Here is a 17597-nt window from a genome sequence, read left to right as displayed (position 1 = left end):
CCATGCTCTGTTGACTTGGAACTTGAATCGTTTGATCCGGAGATCGAGCAGACTTTTCACAAAAGAAGGAAGCACCAAAAGCTTAATGGAAAGACCGGAAAGACCAAGGAAAAATGGAGAAAAAAGTGCAAAATAGATAAGGCAAAAGGCACAACAGAGAGCATAACATTGTCGATGGGATGCATCCAAGCATATTGAGACCAGTTGTGAACACAGACTGGTTCAAAATCAATCCATCCATGATATAGATGATTCATAACTCAGTCTATTTTGGGGAAACAACATTGGATGACCCCAACACCCACATAGTAAATTTTCTTGAAACTTGGGACATTTTTAAGCATAATGGAGTTTCTAATTTTATTGTTTGTTTACGTCCATTTCTTCTTTCATTAAGAGAATGAAGCTAAAGTCTGGTTAAATTTTTGACTATAGGTTTCATTGCTACGTGACAAGATATGACTAAAGTGTTTCTTACCAAGTACTTTCCACCATCAAAGATGATGAAGTTAAGAGCCGACATCACTACTTTGGCCCAATTCGAGCAAGAGTCATTATATGACGCATGAGAGCACTACAAGGATCGGCTACGAAGACATCCACATTATGAATTGCTTTTGTGGCATGTTGTACAAACTTTTTACTGTGGTTTAACTACTTATAAATTGTACTATGATAGATGTAGCAAGCATGTGAAATCTCTTGAGAAAATAGAAGAAAGGATTACGAATTAGCAGAGAAGACAACTTCTAGAAGTTATCATCCTCATTCGGAGAGGAACAATCGGAGAAAATCCATGAGAGTGCTTCAAGTAGATGAGTTTACTACTATGGCTGGATAGTTGAAGGCATTGAATAATAAGATCGATAATTTGAGTAGGGGTGTCACTGACATGCACATTCATAAGGTATTTTGCGATCTACGCGATCGTGCCAGAAACAACGTCTGTCAACCACGCGGGTAGCCAAAATCATCGTATGAACATCCCCTCTTTGAATACTTATAATTTTGGGTGGAGACAATACCAAAATTGTTCATGGGGTAGTCAGAGTATTCAAAATCGCCCACAAATAAGCCAACAATATGGGAAACAACTAGTTTTCAATCTCGAACCACAATAATAAAAGTCTAGTTTTAAGCAATAAATTTATTTCTGCCACATAGACTAGACTGCATAATCAGTCGGGTGATCATCTAGGATACCCGATTTAATATTTGGGGTACCCGAAACCTACTATTTTTTAAATTTTTTTCTTCACACATCTTAAACAAACATCAAAGAAAAAACTTGTACCATTAAAAATTAAAAATACAAAAAGAAACAAACCACCGACAATTTTTTGATAATTTATAGTTGTGGTTTAGCTCCATGGCACCGAAAAATTATCATGCCTCAAATGATTCAGTGAAAAGACGAGATCTTGAAAGCTGTTTTTTCAAAGTGTCAGTAATGGAAAGTTCTATCAATCTGGGAAGGTTTTTGGTGACAAGACTTGGAGATATCAGAAATGAGAATGCTGAGATGAGTAACGAGAAATCATGTGAAAAATGATCGTCTGTCAGGTTTAATATTTATAAGTTAATGAATTTCATGAAGATTTTAAAAATTAATTGAAAATATAAATATCTCTATAATTTAATGAATTTTTTTATTTTATTTTAAACATGACTATATTAGAATATTCAAGAGTCTTTACTTCAATACCTCAAAATTTTTAAAATAATTAAATTAAAAATCATTAAATTTCTCATGTTGAATACCCAACTAGGTTTATCGTATCTCATCGATTTACCGACTCGTGTTGTTTGTACAATATATTTTCGAATCCTTTCCACAGGCGTTGGAACTTGCAGACTAAGCATTACGCGGGGCATTCGAGATCACTGAGTAGCAAAAACACCGACATTCAACCCAATCTAGCATCACTATTTGAATACGTGTTGCTCGTTTCGTGAATCGATTGAATCCGATGGAAGAGTCCTTCACCAATCTTCCCTCTAGCCACTTGCTCGGCTCTGTTCCGGTAAGCATTTACTGTTGTCAAATTATTGTTATTATTATTGGAAATTTTGTTATAGGCTACGCTATGGAATTATTTGATTGAATCTGATCTTGTTGAGATATGGATATCTGTGCTGTAAATTATTTACTTTGTTTGGGAGCTCGGAGAGCTTGAGATTTGACAATATGTCGTTTTCGTTTACGAGGACTTACCTTTATTGTGAATGTTGGGTTGGTTTCTTGTATTAAATTATGTAAATAACGTAAATTTCTGAGGAAATGGAGCGTTAACTACTTAATAGGCCGACGCAATTAGGGAGTGAATTACCGGAATACTGGTAAATATGATCATTTATATTTTCTAATTCTTATTTAGTACAGGATGGTAGTCGTGGCTATCGTGAGCCAATTACGAACGTGTTTTGATGATTAATAGATGATCACGATTGTACATGTTTGGAAACCAAATTGAAATTTCTTGCACACGTGCAGGCGGCTGTTGGTGAAGATCAAAATACCAACAATAAAGAAGGTATGAGCTTCTATCAAAGATTCACTTCATATTCGTTGCCTGAATCTTGCCCACCAAAGCTTCTAATTTTTATTTTGAAACTCCATGTAGTTCCTGGCGCGAATTTGCAAATATTTCCTCCCAACAGTGGTGGAGGGGCGGGTCAGGGATATCAAGCAATAGGTGGTGCCAGCGGTAAGTAAGAATTTTACTCATCTGCTATTTGATGGCAGTTGTTTCACAGGGATCAGGGTGTATTGAATTGCAGCATCTTGCATTTATGTCATTGTTGAAAAATGGTGTTTTCTGTATTCTGGCAGTGAAGATCAAATCATTACTTCCACTTTTGTTAGCTTCTAATTTACCGATTGTGCAAATAATGTATTCGAACAACATATACTGGTTTGAAATAAGAATATGAGAGCGGTTGCATTCTGTAAGTTCTTCGAAAGGGTATAATAGCTAAAAAAAATTAGAGCACTACAAACTGTGAATTGTCACTGATTGGATAAAGTAGGTAGATAAGCAATGAGATGTGAAATGCCTGGAAATAACAGAGAATGGACTGAGATACATTTTCCTTGGTCCCAGTCCTTTCTTGAAATCATGACCTGACGGTACTGTCACTTGTCGCCTTTCTAAAGATCAAGGAGCACCAAGTGTTAGCTCCTCCATCCGCTTGCTTTTGCAAGTAACGCCTGCTATGCTGTGCCGAAATTCAGAGCTTATATATAAATTCTTAATTTCTATCTGAAGAGGAAACTGCCCTGCTTCTCTTCCTGTCAGCAAATCACCAAATTCAAGAATATTTTTCTTCACCATTTTAAAAGTACAACACATTATCAACCCAAAATAGTAAAAAATGTCGCATTTGGCACCCGTATATTCCTATAATGGCCAAATTGCGAGGTGTTTACCAAGTATTACTGAATTAAACCAAGGTGACATAATTCTTCTTTCCATATGTGGGACCATTTACTTGGGAAGTTGAATGATAAGATTCATGCACCTATATATCTCTCTCATGTGAGTCATGTGTTGTATTCAGTCACAATTTTTTATCGACCTTGTTTCACCAACATCTTACACTGGAAATGGAAACATGAACAGTAATAGTAAAATATTGAATAAAACTAAAAGTGTGGGGATCAATCTAATGGTTTTCAGGTGAGCAAAACTCATACAGGTTTTAGCGAGAATGAAATGTGTTCCATAAGATGTGTGGTGATTTTCCTGTGGAATGCATGATGTTAATTTGCTGTTAGTTCTGTCTTTCGCTTATTTTGTATCAAGGAACTTACAGAATGCTCTCTACGCATGTTTGATCAAAAGTGAGCTTTTCTCATGTGAGAATGATTCTTAGATGTTTGTGTGGATGATGTATCCATTGTAATCCCAAGTCCTTATGTGTTAAATGATTAATGATTGGACCTAATGAATCTTGTTTGTGCAATTAATTATGTACTGAGGCTAATGGATGCAGATGGAGGAGGGCAGCAGGAAACAAACTGGAAGGGATTATTTAACATCTCTTCCTACACACAATATTTCAATGTAGACACAGATATTGTGTTGAACAGATTGATTAGTTCTTTATATCCTACTACTGGAGATTTTGCCAGCAAAATTGATGCGAACCCTGATCTGTAAGTTGTATGGTGATTGTATATACTCCTTGACATTCTTTTAATACTTAAAATCTATATAATATCTTTATCGAAAAAGAATTTGTTCGTTTTCCCTCCAAGTCTGAAGTGAATCAAGCCTCCTTTCCTTCCATGATCTCATTCTTCTCATAGGAACAGGCTTACTTGCCTGGTATATATATATATATGCATATGTAGTGCAAGTGCTGAGGAAAACTAAATATTCTGTTGGATTGCATATGATATGATAATTCAAAAAATTGTACTGGTTCCTTTCGACTAATTTTCTACGTGAACTATAAGTTAAGATACAAATGTATATGAACAGGATAGGAGCAAACTTAGGAAATGTTTGATTATATATCAATAAAAAAAATAGTTGAAAATGGCCGTTGACCAAACTATTCGGCATTGGTCTCGACTCTCGAGGATTCTTTTGGAAATAACATATTTTTGTGCTGTCAAATTAACCAGTTGGTTGGAAAAAGTTCCCTTGTAAAATACTGAAGAACAATTTTAGCTTGATAGTATTACTCATATTTCAGTTACGGTCTTGTCTGGATCTCCACAACGTTGGTTTTTGTGATTGCTTCCCTCGGAAACTGCGCCTCCTACCTAATGCAAAGAAGCAGCAGCCAAATTTCGTCATGGACCTTTGATGTCAACTATGTAAATGTGGCAGCAGTATCCATATATGGTTATGCGCTCATAGTTCCACTCGCGTACTACTTTTTGCTCCAATATATGGGTTCAACTGCCAGCCTTGTCCGCTTTTGGTGCTTGTGGGGATATTCCCTTTTCATTTTCGTCCTAAGCTCTGTAAGTATAAATGACCATCTTATAAACATGAAATTCAATCTTATGCATACTTATACAAGTCCTTATTTGCCAATGCATTCGAAATGTGAGATGACATTTATTTCTTTTGGGTACTTCCAGTTTCTGCTGGTTATTCCAGTCGAATTTCTGCGATGGACCATAATATTAATTGCTGGTGCTGCATCATCGAGCTTCGTTGCTTTGAACCTCAGATCTTATGTTCAGAATAGTGGACTCACGATAGTGGTCATCTCTGCATTCGTGCTGCAAATGGGCTTGTCGGTCTTTATCAAAATGTGGTTCTTCACTTAGCTACGTACTGGTATGGTTCGCTGACGCTGTGCTGTGCTTTTGTTATGGAAGAGAAAACCGGGTTCGTAAAATAATTTTATTTTCTTTTCTTTTATATTTTTGGATGGAAATTTACTACTTACAACCCTGTCTCTGGTAGCTTTTGGGTGTTGATATTTCTAACAAATTGAAATAGATTAATACGTGTAAAAAAGGGAGTTTTTGAATGTGCAATTAAGAAATACTCGGTCATATACTCATATCAGTTATGTTATAATAGTGTGGGGACTGGGGAGTTTGGACCTGACTGGTTTAGTTCGTTTCGTTAGTGTGCAACAATATTGTAGAAATCTTTTGGTTTTTGTTGAATTCTCCTCTTGTGTTACTGATGAAAAGGACACCTTTTCTTTCTTTTGGTATTTTCATATATTGAATCAACTTTTTTCAGGTGTTACTTGTAAATTCATCTTTCCGTCAAATATTTTTTTATTTTTTATTTTCTTTTTGCAAAACAACATTCAAACATCTACCAAAACTTAAGGTTAAACCAGGAATATTGTATTCATAAATATTGGTAAGACAAACTTTATATCTTAAATTTAAATTCTTGGTTGTGTGATGGCTGTTCACTATCGATCGAGGAAGCCCTGGTTTACTAGTTATTGATTTAAAAATAAAATGTGTTCTATGAGAAGTTCTCTAGTCATCAGCGCCTTGCAAATGTGGACATACTTTCGTAGTTTCATTGTTTTTTGATTTTTTAATAATTCGTAGTTTCATTCTTGATTCATGTAATCAAATGATTTTTTTTTAAATCTTTGCATTTGGAGTAAAAATTGATAAAGGAATTCATCTAAAAAAAGTATTTTATTTTTAAATTCTGCTGCTTCTTTTAAGAATATTTGAAGTTTTTTCTTTGATAGAAAGAACAATTTATTTTAATTTTTATAACGCTTGATTTTAAAGAAATCCTAAAATTTACATTTTATTCTTTAATATTTCTAATTCCCAAAAAGAATTTAAATCAGTCTATTTGTTATGATACGAAACTATATCTACTTTGTTTTTTTAAAAAAACAAAAAACAAAAAAAACAAAAAACAGTAGCTACTTTCTTTTCTAGAAAAGTTGTCCTTCACTGATATTCCGTATGAGATTATTCCTTCCTAAGGCACATCCAAGTCTGGCCCAATTTTTTTTTTTTTTTAAAAAATTTTCCCCATGAGATTGTATCTCAGCCATTGATCCTGAGTGTGGGTACTGTCCCCACACCCAGGATCGAACTTACCGTGATGAATGAGTGTTTTATCTCTGAATTTTGAATTATACGACATTTATCATGATTTCTCGATCTTGGGAAATCAAAACAAATAAATAAATATCAAAACTACATTTATTAGTCAAAGATGAAAAATATCTTGAGATAAATATAATCCATCCAAAATCACAATCAACAACAAATTAATAATGGGAAATGTAAGAAACAGCACCCTTACACATTTTATTTGATGTTACAAGAATTTTGAACAATCGACTAAAAAGTGGAAAAAGAACCGACTCTTAAAAATATGTCACGTTGTTTATTCATCATAAAAAATTTACGCAAATTCCCAGTTCCTTTTCCACTTTACACGCTTTTATTTTATTATTGTTATTTTTTTAGGATTAATTTTAATTTTGTTATTACCCGTTAATGCTGAAAAGTTGCGCGAGATCACAGCTGATTATTAGATTTATCTCAAATCAAATCAGCTCCTCCTCCAAAGAATCATAACAATAACATTCTACAATTCGATTGTCAGCAGGAGGAGTTGCCGTTTTGATTTGCCCAGAAAAAAGTAAAAAATTTAGTTGCAGTCTCAATTCCCATGCCAGTGTTGTGAAATTGGAAGATCTTCCCAATATCCCAACTTTCTTGGTGGAGAGAACAAAGAGAATTTTGACGTCTATAAAGTTTCCTTTTTTATCTGATGATTCGAATCCTTGATTGCTGTGGGAAAAAACCCACCTCGTAGAAATTTAATCTTTGACCAAAACAAAAAATTACGCGAAAATTTAGAGGGTGCTGGAAGAGAGGGATGAAGGAGGTGTTTGGCAGTCCAGGGAAAAGGAGTGGGCTAGTTATAAGGATTGGGCAGTGTTTGTGTGCAGCTGGTTCTGTTGGGATTATGGCTTCTGCTTCTGGCTTCTCTACTACTACCGCCTTTTGGTAATTTCTTCCTTTTGTTTAATTTTCTCACCGATTTGTTTTTATTTTGCTGTTTTATGTATATGTGTTGCATTTATGCGGTTGTTGGGAAGTTATATTACGAATAGTATTTGGGGTTTGGTGGTGTTTACTAAAAGGAGGAAATGCAAGGTTTTAAAAGAAGAAATTTGGAAAGAGTTACTGTTTTTGGTGAATCCAAATTGTGTTGCATTAAACACACCAGACATACGCACGTAAATTGCAGGCGTTTGCCCATGTAGGTAGATGAGTAACACTTTGATTTAATGGAGAATATCGTTGATGAACATGGAATCTATTATGAATATTCTCCTAAACATGTGCAACAAAAGATTTTGATTGGAGATGTGTACATTATTCAATTTGTTAATTTCGATGAGCGTGATCTAGGAAACAGATTCCCTCGATGCAACCTAATGCATATCTATTTCAAATTGTTACAAGTTCGTTTTTTTTTTAAAAAACAAACAAATTACAAGTGAGAATGGTTGCTTGTATTGGTCTTGAACTCTGTCCTAAGGACCGCCAGGTGCCACTAGATCACCGAGGGTCTCAATTCAGAACTGGTTCTTATTGACCTAGTTGTTGGCTCCCTCTTTCTTGTGCGTTCTACATCGCTTTCTCTGATGCTTGGATGAAATTGAAACATTTGTTCTACTGCTTCAAATTGCCTGTTATATGATTTTGAACTCAATAATTTTTAAATTCATGGTCAGTTCCACCAACTTTCCGGTGTTTGAATCATGGAATTTGTCCAAAGATTGCTAATCTGTATGCATATTTTGACAGCTACTTAATTGGTTCCATGGGGCTTCAAGTTTTGTGGAGCTTTGGACTTGCATGCCTCGACATACATGCTTTGAGATTCAACAAAGACCTTCTTAATCACTTCATGGTCAGCCTTCTTGTTGTTGGTGATTGGGTAACTAACGTCCCCCTTAACCTTCGTCTGAAATACTTCCACACTTGCATGTAACAAATTCTTCGTTTTTTTTTCTTGAAACAAATAGATTATCAAATAAAACCTCTATTTATACACTCGTGAAAAAGGGTGTTGTTTTCTGGAGTTTGAGTTGATTTAGGATATTACAAAAGCCTAATGCCGTTTTATGCAACACAGAGTGTTAGATTGATGGCTGGGGATTGCTGTTAATGTGAGGGTAATTTTTCATGGTGATCCGTGATAACACGGTATGAGTAGAAATCTATCCTTAGAACGCAACAAAGTTTTCAGTCTATTTTTAGGTTTTCTGTCTATTTCTAGTTTCACGGGCTCCAAATTCAATTTAGCAGTAGTGTGATAGAATATAGATAACGTTTCTGGATCATTGTATGGAACCAAAATGTATGGTTTGTTGTTGATGTTACATCAGTGGGCCATTATATCCTGCCGATATCATTTTTTCCCACTACGATTTCAATCCAAAAGTGGATTTTTATGCTTATCTAATTCGTTCCTTCTGCAGGTTACAGCTACTCTATCACTCGCGGCTGCTAGCTCGTCTGCTGGTGTTATGGTCTTCTTTACCAGAGATACAAGCGTCTGTGCGATAGAGACCAAATTTGCATGCATTATGTTTCAGATATCCATAACTTTGGCTTTTGCCACATGGTTTCTTATTGCCTACTCTTCATGTGTCACATTTTGGCTTGTCGCATCGTTTTGAACAGAACGGGTTGATACTGCAACTTTTTTAATCACACGCAAGAGTGCGGTTGGCTTATCTTGTAATGTAAACAGAATGAGTGGATATTAACATACAGGAAATGTTTTTTGCGTATTTATGTATTATTTGGGGGTTGATTTCGATGATTTCTAATGAACGATGTTGTAATCCCTTCCCCAAACAGTAGCTCTAAACTTGATCCTAAAAAATTTAAAACTGTTTCCCCTCATACTTCTTCCAGTGTTCCCTAGTGTGATCTTCTCATCGGAAAGAAGATGCATAGGGGTTCTGGAGAGTGGAGATTTGAATCTTCTAAAAAAAAAAAGATTTCTTGAATCTTCATTTTTAGGCATGCCTGTTGATTTATTTCAGAAAGAGCTAAAATCAACACTATAACTGTTATAATACCAATTTTAATAGAATTGGGGTGTTGGAGAGATTGTTACTTCCTATTATAATCCAATTTCAACCACGAAAATGCTGAGTTGGTCACACTGTCTGGCTAGCCAAGTTCTCCAAGCTAAAAAAGTCCTATCTGCCTCTCTGCGTTTCATATGCTCCCCCTATATGGTTTTGCTCTTGATTATGATATCAAGATTTAGTTTTTTCTACTTTTTTTGGGTATTTAGCATAAAGGTTTCTCCGTGATACCGTCGATGCCCCCTTTTTCTGGGATCACCATTCAAGATTCTGCTTTATCCACCGCACTGGAGATGCGGGCAATCAATTTAGCACTCGGGACCGATGCCCTTGCACGTTCAGAGGCGCAATCCGATGGTTCTGGTGTACTCTAATCTGGGGGACACCTAGTCATTAAGCTTCTTGAAAGTGAAGATGTAAAAGGTGGATGCTGATTTTCCTAAAATTTTATTAATCTTTCTCTATGAACCTTTAAATTATTTAGGAGAGTGTGTTCAATGTATGAGATTTATTGTTTTTTAATTACTTTTGTAGATTTAAAAATATAGATGTATTCAATTAAGATTTCTACATGTTCAATAAATGTCAAGTGGTATTCAAAATATACTTTCATAAAATTTTTATAAGTCAAGTAGTATTTACCATTGACTTTTGAAAACTCTATAAAAGTTTATAATTATTCAATTTTTAATAGAATTTTAATAATTTCATAGAATCTATTAACATACAAATATTAAATTCTAAAGTACAAGTATAAATTATCAAAAATTGTATTTGATTCAACCCAAAGATTTGGAGAAATTTTTAAAACTTGTAACTATTTATTTCTCTCTGTGTTGCTTACTTGATTTACATCAAGTCTCTTCTTATTTTTTCTCCACTCATCTATCTTATCATTCTCTCAATTCTCTCAAATTTTCGAAATGTATTAATATATATTTTTTCATATTTCTTTTGAATTCATTTTTTGGTTGATTGTTTTTAAATAATTTTTATTTTAATATAATAAAAAATTTTGAATTTTAAAATTAATTTTATCATTTTTAATTTATACAAATTAATGTAATATTCAATAATAATAAAATTGATCCAAAAAACAATCAGCTTAATTTTTAATAATCGAATAAACTCACAACAATCATGATTTTTTAATTTTTTTTAGTATTTTCAATTAATATGTAAGTTATGATATTTTATACAAAATTATATCCACACAATACTAAATAATATTTTTTTACAAAAATATTTTTAATTCAGAAACAATGTTATATATTAATCAATTGATATATTTTAAAAAATTTATAAAACAAACACATATATGTAAAGATTAAATGATTTAATTTAATATAAATATTGAAAAATTATTTCAAACTTAATATTTTATATACATAAATTAATTATTGGTTCAGAGAAATTAACAAAAAAATAATATGTTATAATTAAATACAAAATTTATAAAATATTATTGAAAAAAAATTCACAAAAATCTATAAAAATCTTGCAGATAAAATCTACGTGAATCTACCGGTATCTTTTTATAAATCTATGAGATTCTATAAAAATCAATAAAAATATATCCAATTCATAAAAATATATAATTTGAAAAAACCATCAAATCTCTAGATTCAATTCATCTCACTTATAAATTTTTTTAGGCCTCGAGCAACTAGATCATGTTCCAGAGAGAATTATATGATTCTAATTTTCCAAGGATTCAAACAACCTCAGGGCATCAAGAATTATACTTGATATTTTTTCTCGGATGCATCAAGAATTTTGCCCTAGTTCTCCAACACACAAAGCATAAGCCACTCCTCTTCTCGTTTATTACCTATCACACACCCCCAAATCTAAAGGTATTCACACACCTCATATCTATATACCGACCTTCATTTCCAATAGTTTTCCGCATATGCTTGAAATTACTGACTGATATACAAACACACAATGCATAATTAATTCCAACAAACAAAAAAGATAAATTGAGAGAGATCAATTAGGGCTCATATCAAGTGTAAATTTGGAAAAGGTCAATCATGGGGGGGCCAAAAACTCAGATCCAACCAAACAAAAAATATGGCAGTCATAAGATGAAAATGGAAGCCAATTTGCACAGCCGCCAGCCCTCGTGTGGGCGGCAACAGAATCTTGCTTCATATTTTCATCTCAATCCCTTCCATTTCTCTCTGCGAGGATTTGAGTTGTTGCGTCGAGGTCCAGATATTCCCCCGCTCAGGCCTCTCTCTTCGTAATCACAGCCCTAGTTATTCCGAAATTCCAAAAAAAAAAACAAAAACAAAAGACAACTTCGCTTCGCAGAAGAGGATGATTTTAGGGTTTGTAAATGGACAAGATTGTTGTATATATAGATAGATAAAAGGCCCATTTATCTTTTAACTAAAAGCCCAATGAAGTGGATCCAATAAGATGATACAAAATACTGTGAGTCTCATGTGAGACCGTCTCACGGATACTAATCTGTGAGACGGGTCAATCCTACTCATATTTAAAATAAAAAGTAATACTCTTAGCATAAAAAATTATATTTTTTCGTTGATGACCCAAATATGAAATATGTCTCACAAATTCAACCTGTGAGACCGTCTCATACAAGTTTTTGTCTACAAAATAACATTAGAGATAAATTAGTTTACTTTTTTTTGTATTATAATTAATATTTTACATATTTATGTAAGTTATTTCCATAATTAAATAAATATCTTGATAAAACAACAGGAACAATTTGTAAAAAAAATAATGTTAAAAGTACAACTAATATATTGTGAAATTTTGTATTCAATATACAGTGAGATTTTAAGAAATTGAATTTTTGTATTGAACTTTTTGTGTTATACAAACTAGTATTTAACCCGTGCGATGCACGGGATGATATTATTAAAAAATAGTAAAAAATGAATAGATATTTAAATTTAAAAAACAATATATTTATTAAAAAATATACAAAAATTAATTTTTCGTTAATTTACAAAAATTTCTTGAATATAACACATGTTGATTAATTTTTTTGGCTAATAATCACTATCATATATCAAAATTTTAGATTGTGTTAGCCTAAGGCGATGACATGATGCTTATCGTATTTAGTGTACTGATGTCGACCACCAACCTTAATACATATTTAATTCTTTAATTTTAGAGAAGCTACAGTATTATTATTTTTAAAATGTGAAAAAAAAATTTAAATCACATTCAATAAAATTAATGATAAATAATTTTTTAAAAATTCAGTAATTTTGTCTAAATCCACATTCACAAACAATATTGTAACATCACATGTGTTTGACACATTTGAATGATAACAATAATTGTTTCATCAATATCTTTGTCCATATGTGTTGTGATTTTATTTACAAAATCTCTTCATAATATACACAACAAACTATTATTCCGAATGAAAAATGAAACTTGTGATCATAAGTAAATTATGTATAAATCAGAAAATTTATTTTATTAACATTTATTATGTGTATTCCATAACAATGTCAATAAATTTTATAATGTCTCTTCTAATAAGATGCATACTTTCTTTAGAATTGGTTTAATAATTTATATTATGAGACATTTTATATTACCATGTATCCGTGAACTTTGTTATGTTGAAGAAAATTATCACATTAGTAATACGTAATAATTAAAATTTTGTACAAATAGAAAAATAATATTTTTTACTTTTCGATCATGAAAGATATATTTCAAACTTAATGTCTCGTTGTTCTCGTTGTTTCGATATGTATGTAGTTCATAACAAAGAACAATCTAAATTTAAACGAACATTACAGCTTGGAAGGATTCAACTCATATATGGTGCTGAAAAGAGAAGTCGTTTCAGAATTCAATTTTGGAGTAGATAAATTTAGTAAGATAAATAGAATAAAATTGTTTCTAATGTAATATGCAGTATTGCAATATTTATAATTTAAAATTCAAATAAGAAATCACAATTGGACAAAAATTATAAATTGGATGCTTCTAACAGAATTATATCATACATTAACTATTTCCAATTATGGAAATCTCGAATTGCATGCATTGGGTATCAAAAATTTCTGATTATTGAGGGGTACTATACATGCTTACTGAGAGTAATTTAATGTTCATTTGAAACTCTTTTGAATCTATCTTTTTTAATTTTCTTGTACTCTATTATTTGAATTTTTAAGAAGACATATGGTTTTGGAAGAAAACTACAAATCATTAATTCTTTCAAATTAAGGTAATTTCGAAATAATATGTATTTAAGATAAAAAAAATTATGATTATTAAATAATAATTTAATGTCTATTGAAAAACCTTGTTGTTGTGATAACTTTTAACACTCAACCAATTTTATTTTTAGAAAAAATAAATAAACTAATTAAATATTTTATTTATTTTTTAGTAAGTAATTTGGTAGGAAATTATTTCAAATAGCAAAATATATTTTTGAATAAATTACCTCATGAGTGATACCGAGCATTGCAATCAATTGTATTTTAAATTTATTTATACAGTTTTTAATTAAACTGATTGATATAATCAATGCAAAAATTTTAATATAGTTTACGTTTTCAATAAAGTTTAGTTTTAATTTGAGTAAAAAAATAAAAAAACATATAATAGATAAATTACATTTGAATTAATATAAAAATTATTTTAAATTCAAAATTGAATTAAGTGAATTGATACAATCAATGCAAACAATAATTAAAGTTATAATTTATTGTAGTACACATATTTCAATATTTTCTTTTTTTAGAAATGACATTTTGACGAAAAATTACTATTATATATATATATATATATATATATATATATATATATATATATATCCATGTACATGTAACATTCACTCCACAAAAAATGAAAATGATATTAATATTTGCATGCACAAAAAGCATAAACGAAGGATGACTTTTGATTCTTAATTCTTTTTCTTTTCCCACACTATTTAATGAAAATGTAATTTATAGTGTATCCTATTTTCAAAATATCATTAATTACATACTCATCGCCATAATTTATTTATTTATTTATATAAATATAATATAATATGATATAAATATCTTTATTATTTAATATTTATATTGGTAAAGTTACGCATTGGTCAAACGAAAGATTGCCCTTGTTTTTGACCATCTGTCCTTACGCCATTTTGCGCTGCTTTAAAAATTCCTCCGAGTTCTCCATCTTTCCCCTGGATTTACTCTTGGTCATCATTTCTTTCTATATGTATTTGTATGTATAATCTCCTTTCATTTTCTCTTCTTCTTGCCTTTATTTATTCATTAAACTTCTCAGATATGGCGGTGTCACCAAGGATTCATCGTTCTCTACAACCTTCCGCTGCCGCCATCTTCCTCCTCCTCCACATCACGGCCGTGCACTGCATAGGCGTTAACTACGGCACACTCGGAGACAACCTCCCGCCTCCTGCTCAAGTCGCCACGTTCCTCAAGGACAAGACAACCATCGACCGTATCAAACTCTTTGATGTCAACGCAGACATCCTCCGGGCCTTCGCCGACACGGGGATACTTGTCGCCGTCACCGTGCCCAACGGCGAGATCCCAAGTCTCACCAACGTCCGCTACACTCGCCGCTGGGTGGCCGATAACATCAAGCCATTCTACCCACGTACAAAGATCAACTACATCCTCGTCGGCAACGAAATCCTCCACTGGGGCCCACAGAACCTCATCGACAACCTCGTCTCAGCCATGAGAAGCCTTCACAAAGCTCTTCTCCTCTCTGGGATCAAAGACATCAATGTGACGACAGCTCATTCCCTCGGAATCCTCGAACGATCCGAACCACCGAGCCTGGGCAGATTCCGACCCGGCTGGGACGTCGGGGTACTTGCTCCAATGCTCCAGTTCCTCCGTGAATCGAAGTCGCCTTTCATGGTGAACCCGTACCCATACTTTGGATACAGCCCAGAAAATGCAGATTTCGCTTTGTTCCGACCAAACAAAGGATATTTCGACAGATACTCCAAAAGAACCTACGGAAACATGTTCGATTTGTTAATGGACGCTGTGCACATGTCGATGAAGAGATTGGGCTACGAAGATGTAGACATTGTGGCCGGGGAGACGGGGTGGTCGTCTCTTGGGGAAACGTTTGAGCAGCCCAAATGCTCGGTCGAGAATGCGGCTTCGTACAATGGAGGTCTTGTGAGGCAGTACAATTCTGGGAGAGGCACTCCATTAATGCCGCACCGGAGGTTTGAGACTTATATCTTTGCGTTGTTTAACGAGAATCAGAAAACGGGTTCTCTAGCAGAGAGGAATTTCGGCCTTTTCCGACCAGATTTCACCGCGGTATACGACGTTGGCATCATGCGCGCCGGAGCCGGAGCCGGAGCCGGAGCTGCTCCTGCAAAGGTTAGCATTAATTTGTTTGCCTTCTTGTCTTGTCTGAAAATCACGTAGCTTACTTTAAAATTTAATTATTTTTTGATAAAAATTTCGAGCCCTTTCACAAATTTTTGGATGAGAGTATTTGCAATTATACAAATTTAAGCATGCCATTATGATTAGTTAATTTAAATTGTTTTTACCATCTCATCTATTAATTATCAGTACAATAATGTTGACGTAGTAATAAAACTGGACAAATTTATAGATTAAAAAGGACTTGCTGTGCATTAATGTCTTCAATTATCATTGAAAAATGTAAATTTTTAATAAAAAATTTTTTGACAAAAAAAAAACATCTTTGATCGCAGATTCTATTATTTATAACTCCAAAGTTTTGAAATTATTAAGAACTGAAATTTATATATATATATATATATATATATATATATATATATATATATATATGAAGTAGAGTCATGTTCTGTGCTTTTCTTTTTATTTTTTCCCCAACGTTCATATATATATATATATATATATATATATATATATATATATATATATATATATGAACGTTGGGGAAAAAATAAAAAGAAAAGCACAGAACATGACTCTACAGTGGCATCTGTCAAGACTTGAGCATAAAGGTGTATGAGCTGTATATTGAACTTTTTAGCCAATTCACACATATTTTTGTATCTATATAATATAATATGTATGCATGTTCTATTTTGAAATATTCTATGTTCCAGCATACCCATGCCTTTAATATGTTCTTTTTGACTTTTAGCACCACTTGTTGCTATTTTCTTTAGCTTTGTTTGTACTAATTATGTTCAAAATTTACGCTTAATTTCTGGTTCTCGTGATGAATTAAGTAAATTTTACTCTACACAAGAAAGAACAAATAATGAATTTACTAAAATAAGTTTAAAAGAAACAAAATTGATTGATCTAAATGAGTTGCATGGGTGCAGCCTGTTCCAACACCAGCACCAGCAGCAGGGAAGAAATGGTGTGTGCCCAAGCCAGCGGCAAACGACGCGGCGCTGCAGGCCAACATAAACTATGTTTGCAGCCAAGGGGTAAACTGCAGTCCGATTCAGCCAGGCGGCTCGTGCTTTGACCCCAACACGGTGCGGGCACACGCATCCTTTATAATGAATGCTTACTACCAAGCCAAAGGCAGAAATGACTACAACTGTGACTTTGCCGGATCCGGCGTCCTCACAACAAACGATCCCAGTACGTTTCATTTTTCCCTTATTTCTACATGCAGTTATTGTATACCATTTCGGGTGTCGAACACGCCATGTCGGCTGTGGCATGTTTATTTTTTCGAAATGGGCTGTGGCATGTTAGTAAAATGAAAAGAAGAAACATCGAAAAGTTGAAAACAAGATTTTTTGATAGTTTCAATATTAAAATAATAAATTGAATGTGTCTGATATATTTTTGTTTTGGTCAGGTTATGGTGCATGCAGGTACACTTCTTAAATCCACAAGAAGCTGGAAAGAACCACACTGTGTCTGGGAACTTTGTCTCGGCATAATTGTTTATTAATTTTGCAAGTTTTATAATAATTTAATTCCATAGTACAAGCGGCAACTGGCCATCTATTTAGTCAGCAAATATCAGTCGGTCTTTTAATCCGAGCG

The 17597-nt window shown here is 33.0% G+C and overlaps 3 protein-coding genes across 4 annotated transcripts; all 3 read left to right on the top strand.

Annotated features, from left to right (window-relative positions):
• The first annotated feature begins 1755 nt into the window (after positions 1-1755).
• Positions 1756-5710, top strand: LOC140807726 (uncharacterized). The gene is made up of 6 exons (XM_073164688.1): positions 1756-2024; positions 2495-2534; positions 2625-2708; positions 3997-4159; positions 4705-4978; positions 5099-5710. Exons 1-6 carry the CDS (start codon positions 1971-1973, stop codon positions 5288-5290), a joined length of 807 nt encoding a protein of 268 aa, XP_073020789.1. The 5' UTR covers positions 1756-1970; the 3' UTR covers positions 5291-5710.
• A 1218-nt stretch (positions 5711-6928) lies between these two features.
• On the top strand, positions 6929-9272 carry LOC140808345 (CASP-like protein 5B2). 2 transcript variants are annotated; one of them, XM_073165447.1, is made up of 3 exons: positions 6929-7477; positions 8285-8390; positions 8962-9272. In XM_073165447.1, exons 1-3 carry the CDS (start codon positions 7347-7349, stop codon positions 9160-9162), a joined length of 438 nt encoding a protein of 145 aa, XP_073021548.1. In that variant the 5' UTR covers positions 6929-7346; the 3' UTR covers positions 9163-9272. The 2 variants fall into 2 exon arrangements, with proteins under 2 accessions (XP_073021548.1, XP_073021547.1); XM_073165446.1 differs by having other exon boundaries at positions 6943-7477; positions 8285-8417.
• Positions 9273-14706: 5434 nt separating this feature from the next.
• Positions 14707-17500, top strand: LOC140806929 (glucan endo-1,3-beta-glucosidase-like). Its single transcript, XM_073163491.1, has 3 exons — positions 14707-15965; positions 16916-17183; positions 17407-17500. The coding sequence occupies exons 1-3, from the start codon at positions 14820-14822 to the stop codon at positions 17433-17435; spliced, it is 1443 nt and encodes a 480-aa protein (XP_073019592.1). The 5' UTR covers positions 14707-14819; the 3' UTR covers positions 17436-17500.
• The last annotated feature ends 97 nt before the right edge of the window (positions 17501-17597 follow it).

The sequence above is a fragment of the Primulina eburnea genome, chromosome 12, assembly GCF_022965805.1.
Source record: "Primulina eburnea isolate SZY01 chromosome 12, ASM2296580v1, whole genome shotgun sequence".
NCBI lineage: Eukaryota > Viridiplantae > Streptophyta > Magnoliopsida > Lamiales > Gesneriaceae > Primulina > Primulina eburnea.
This window is presented reverse-complemented; position numbering and strand designations above follow the sequence as displayed.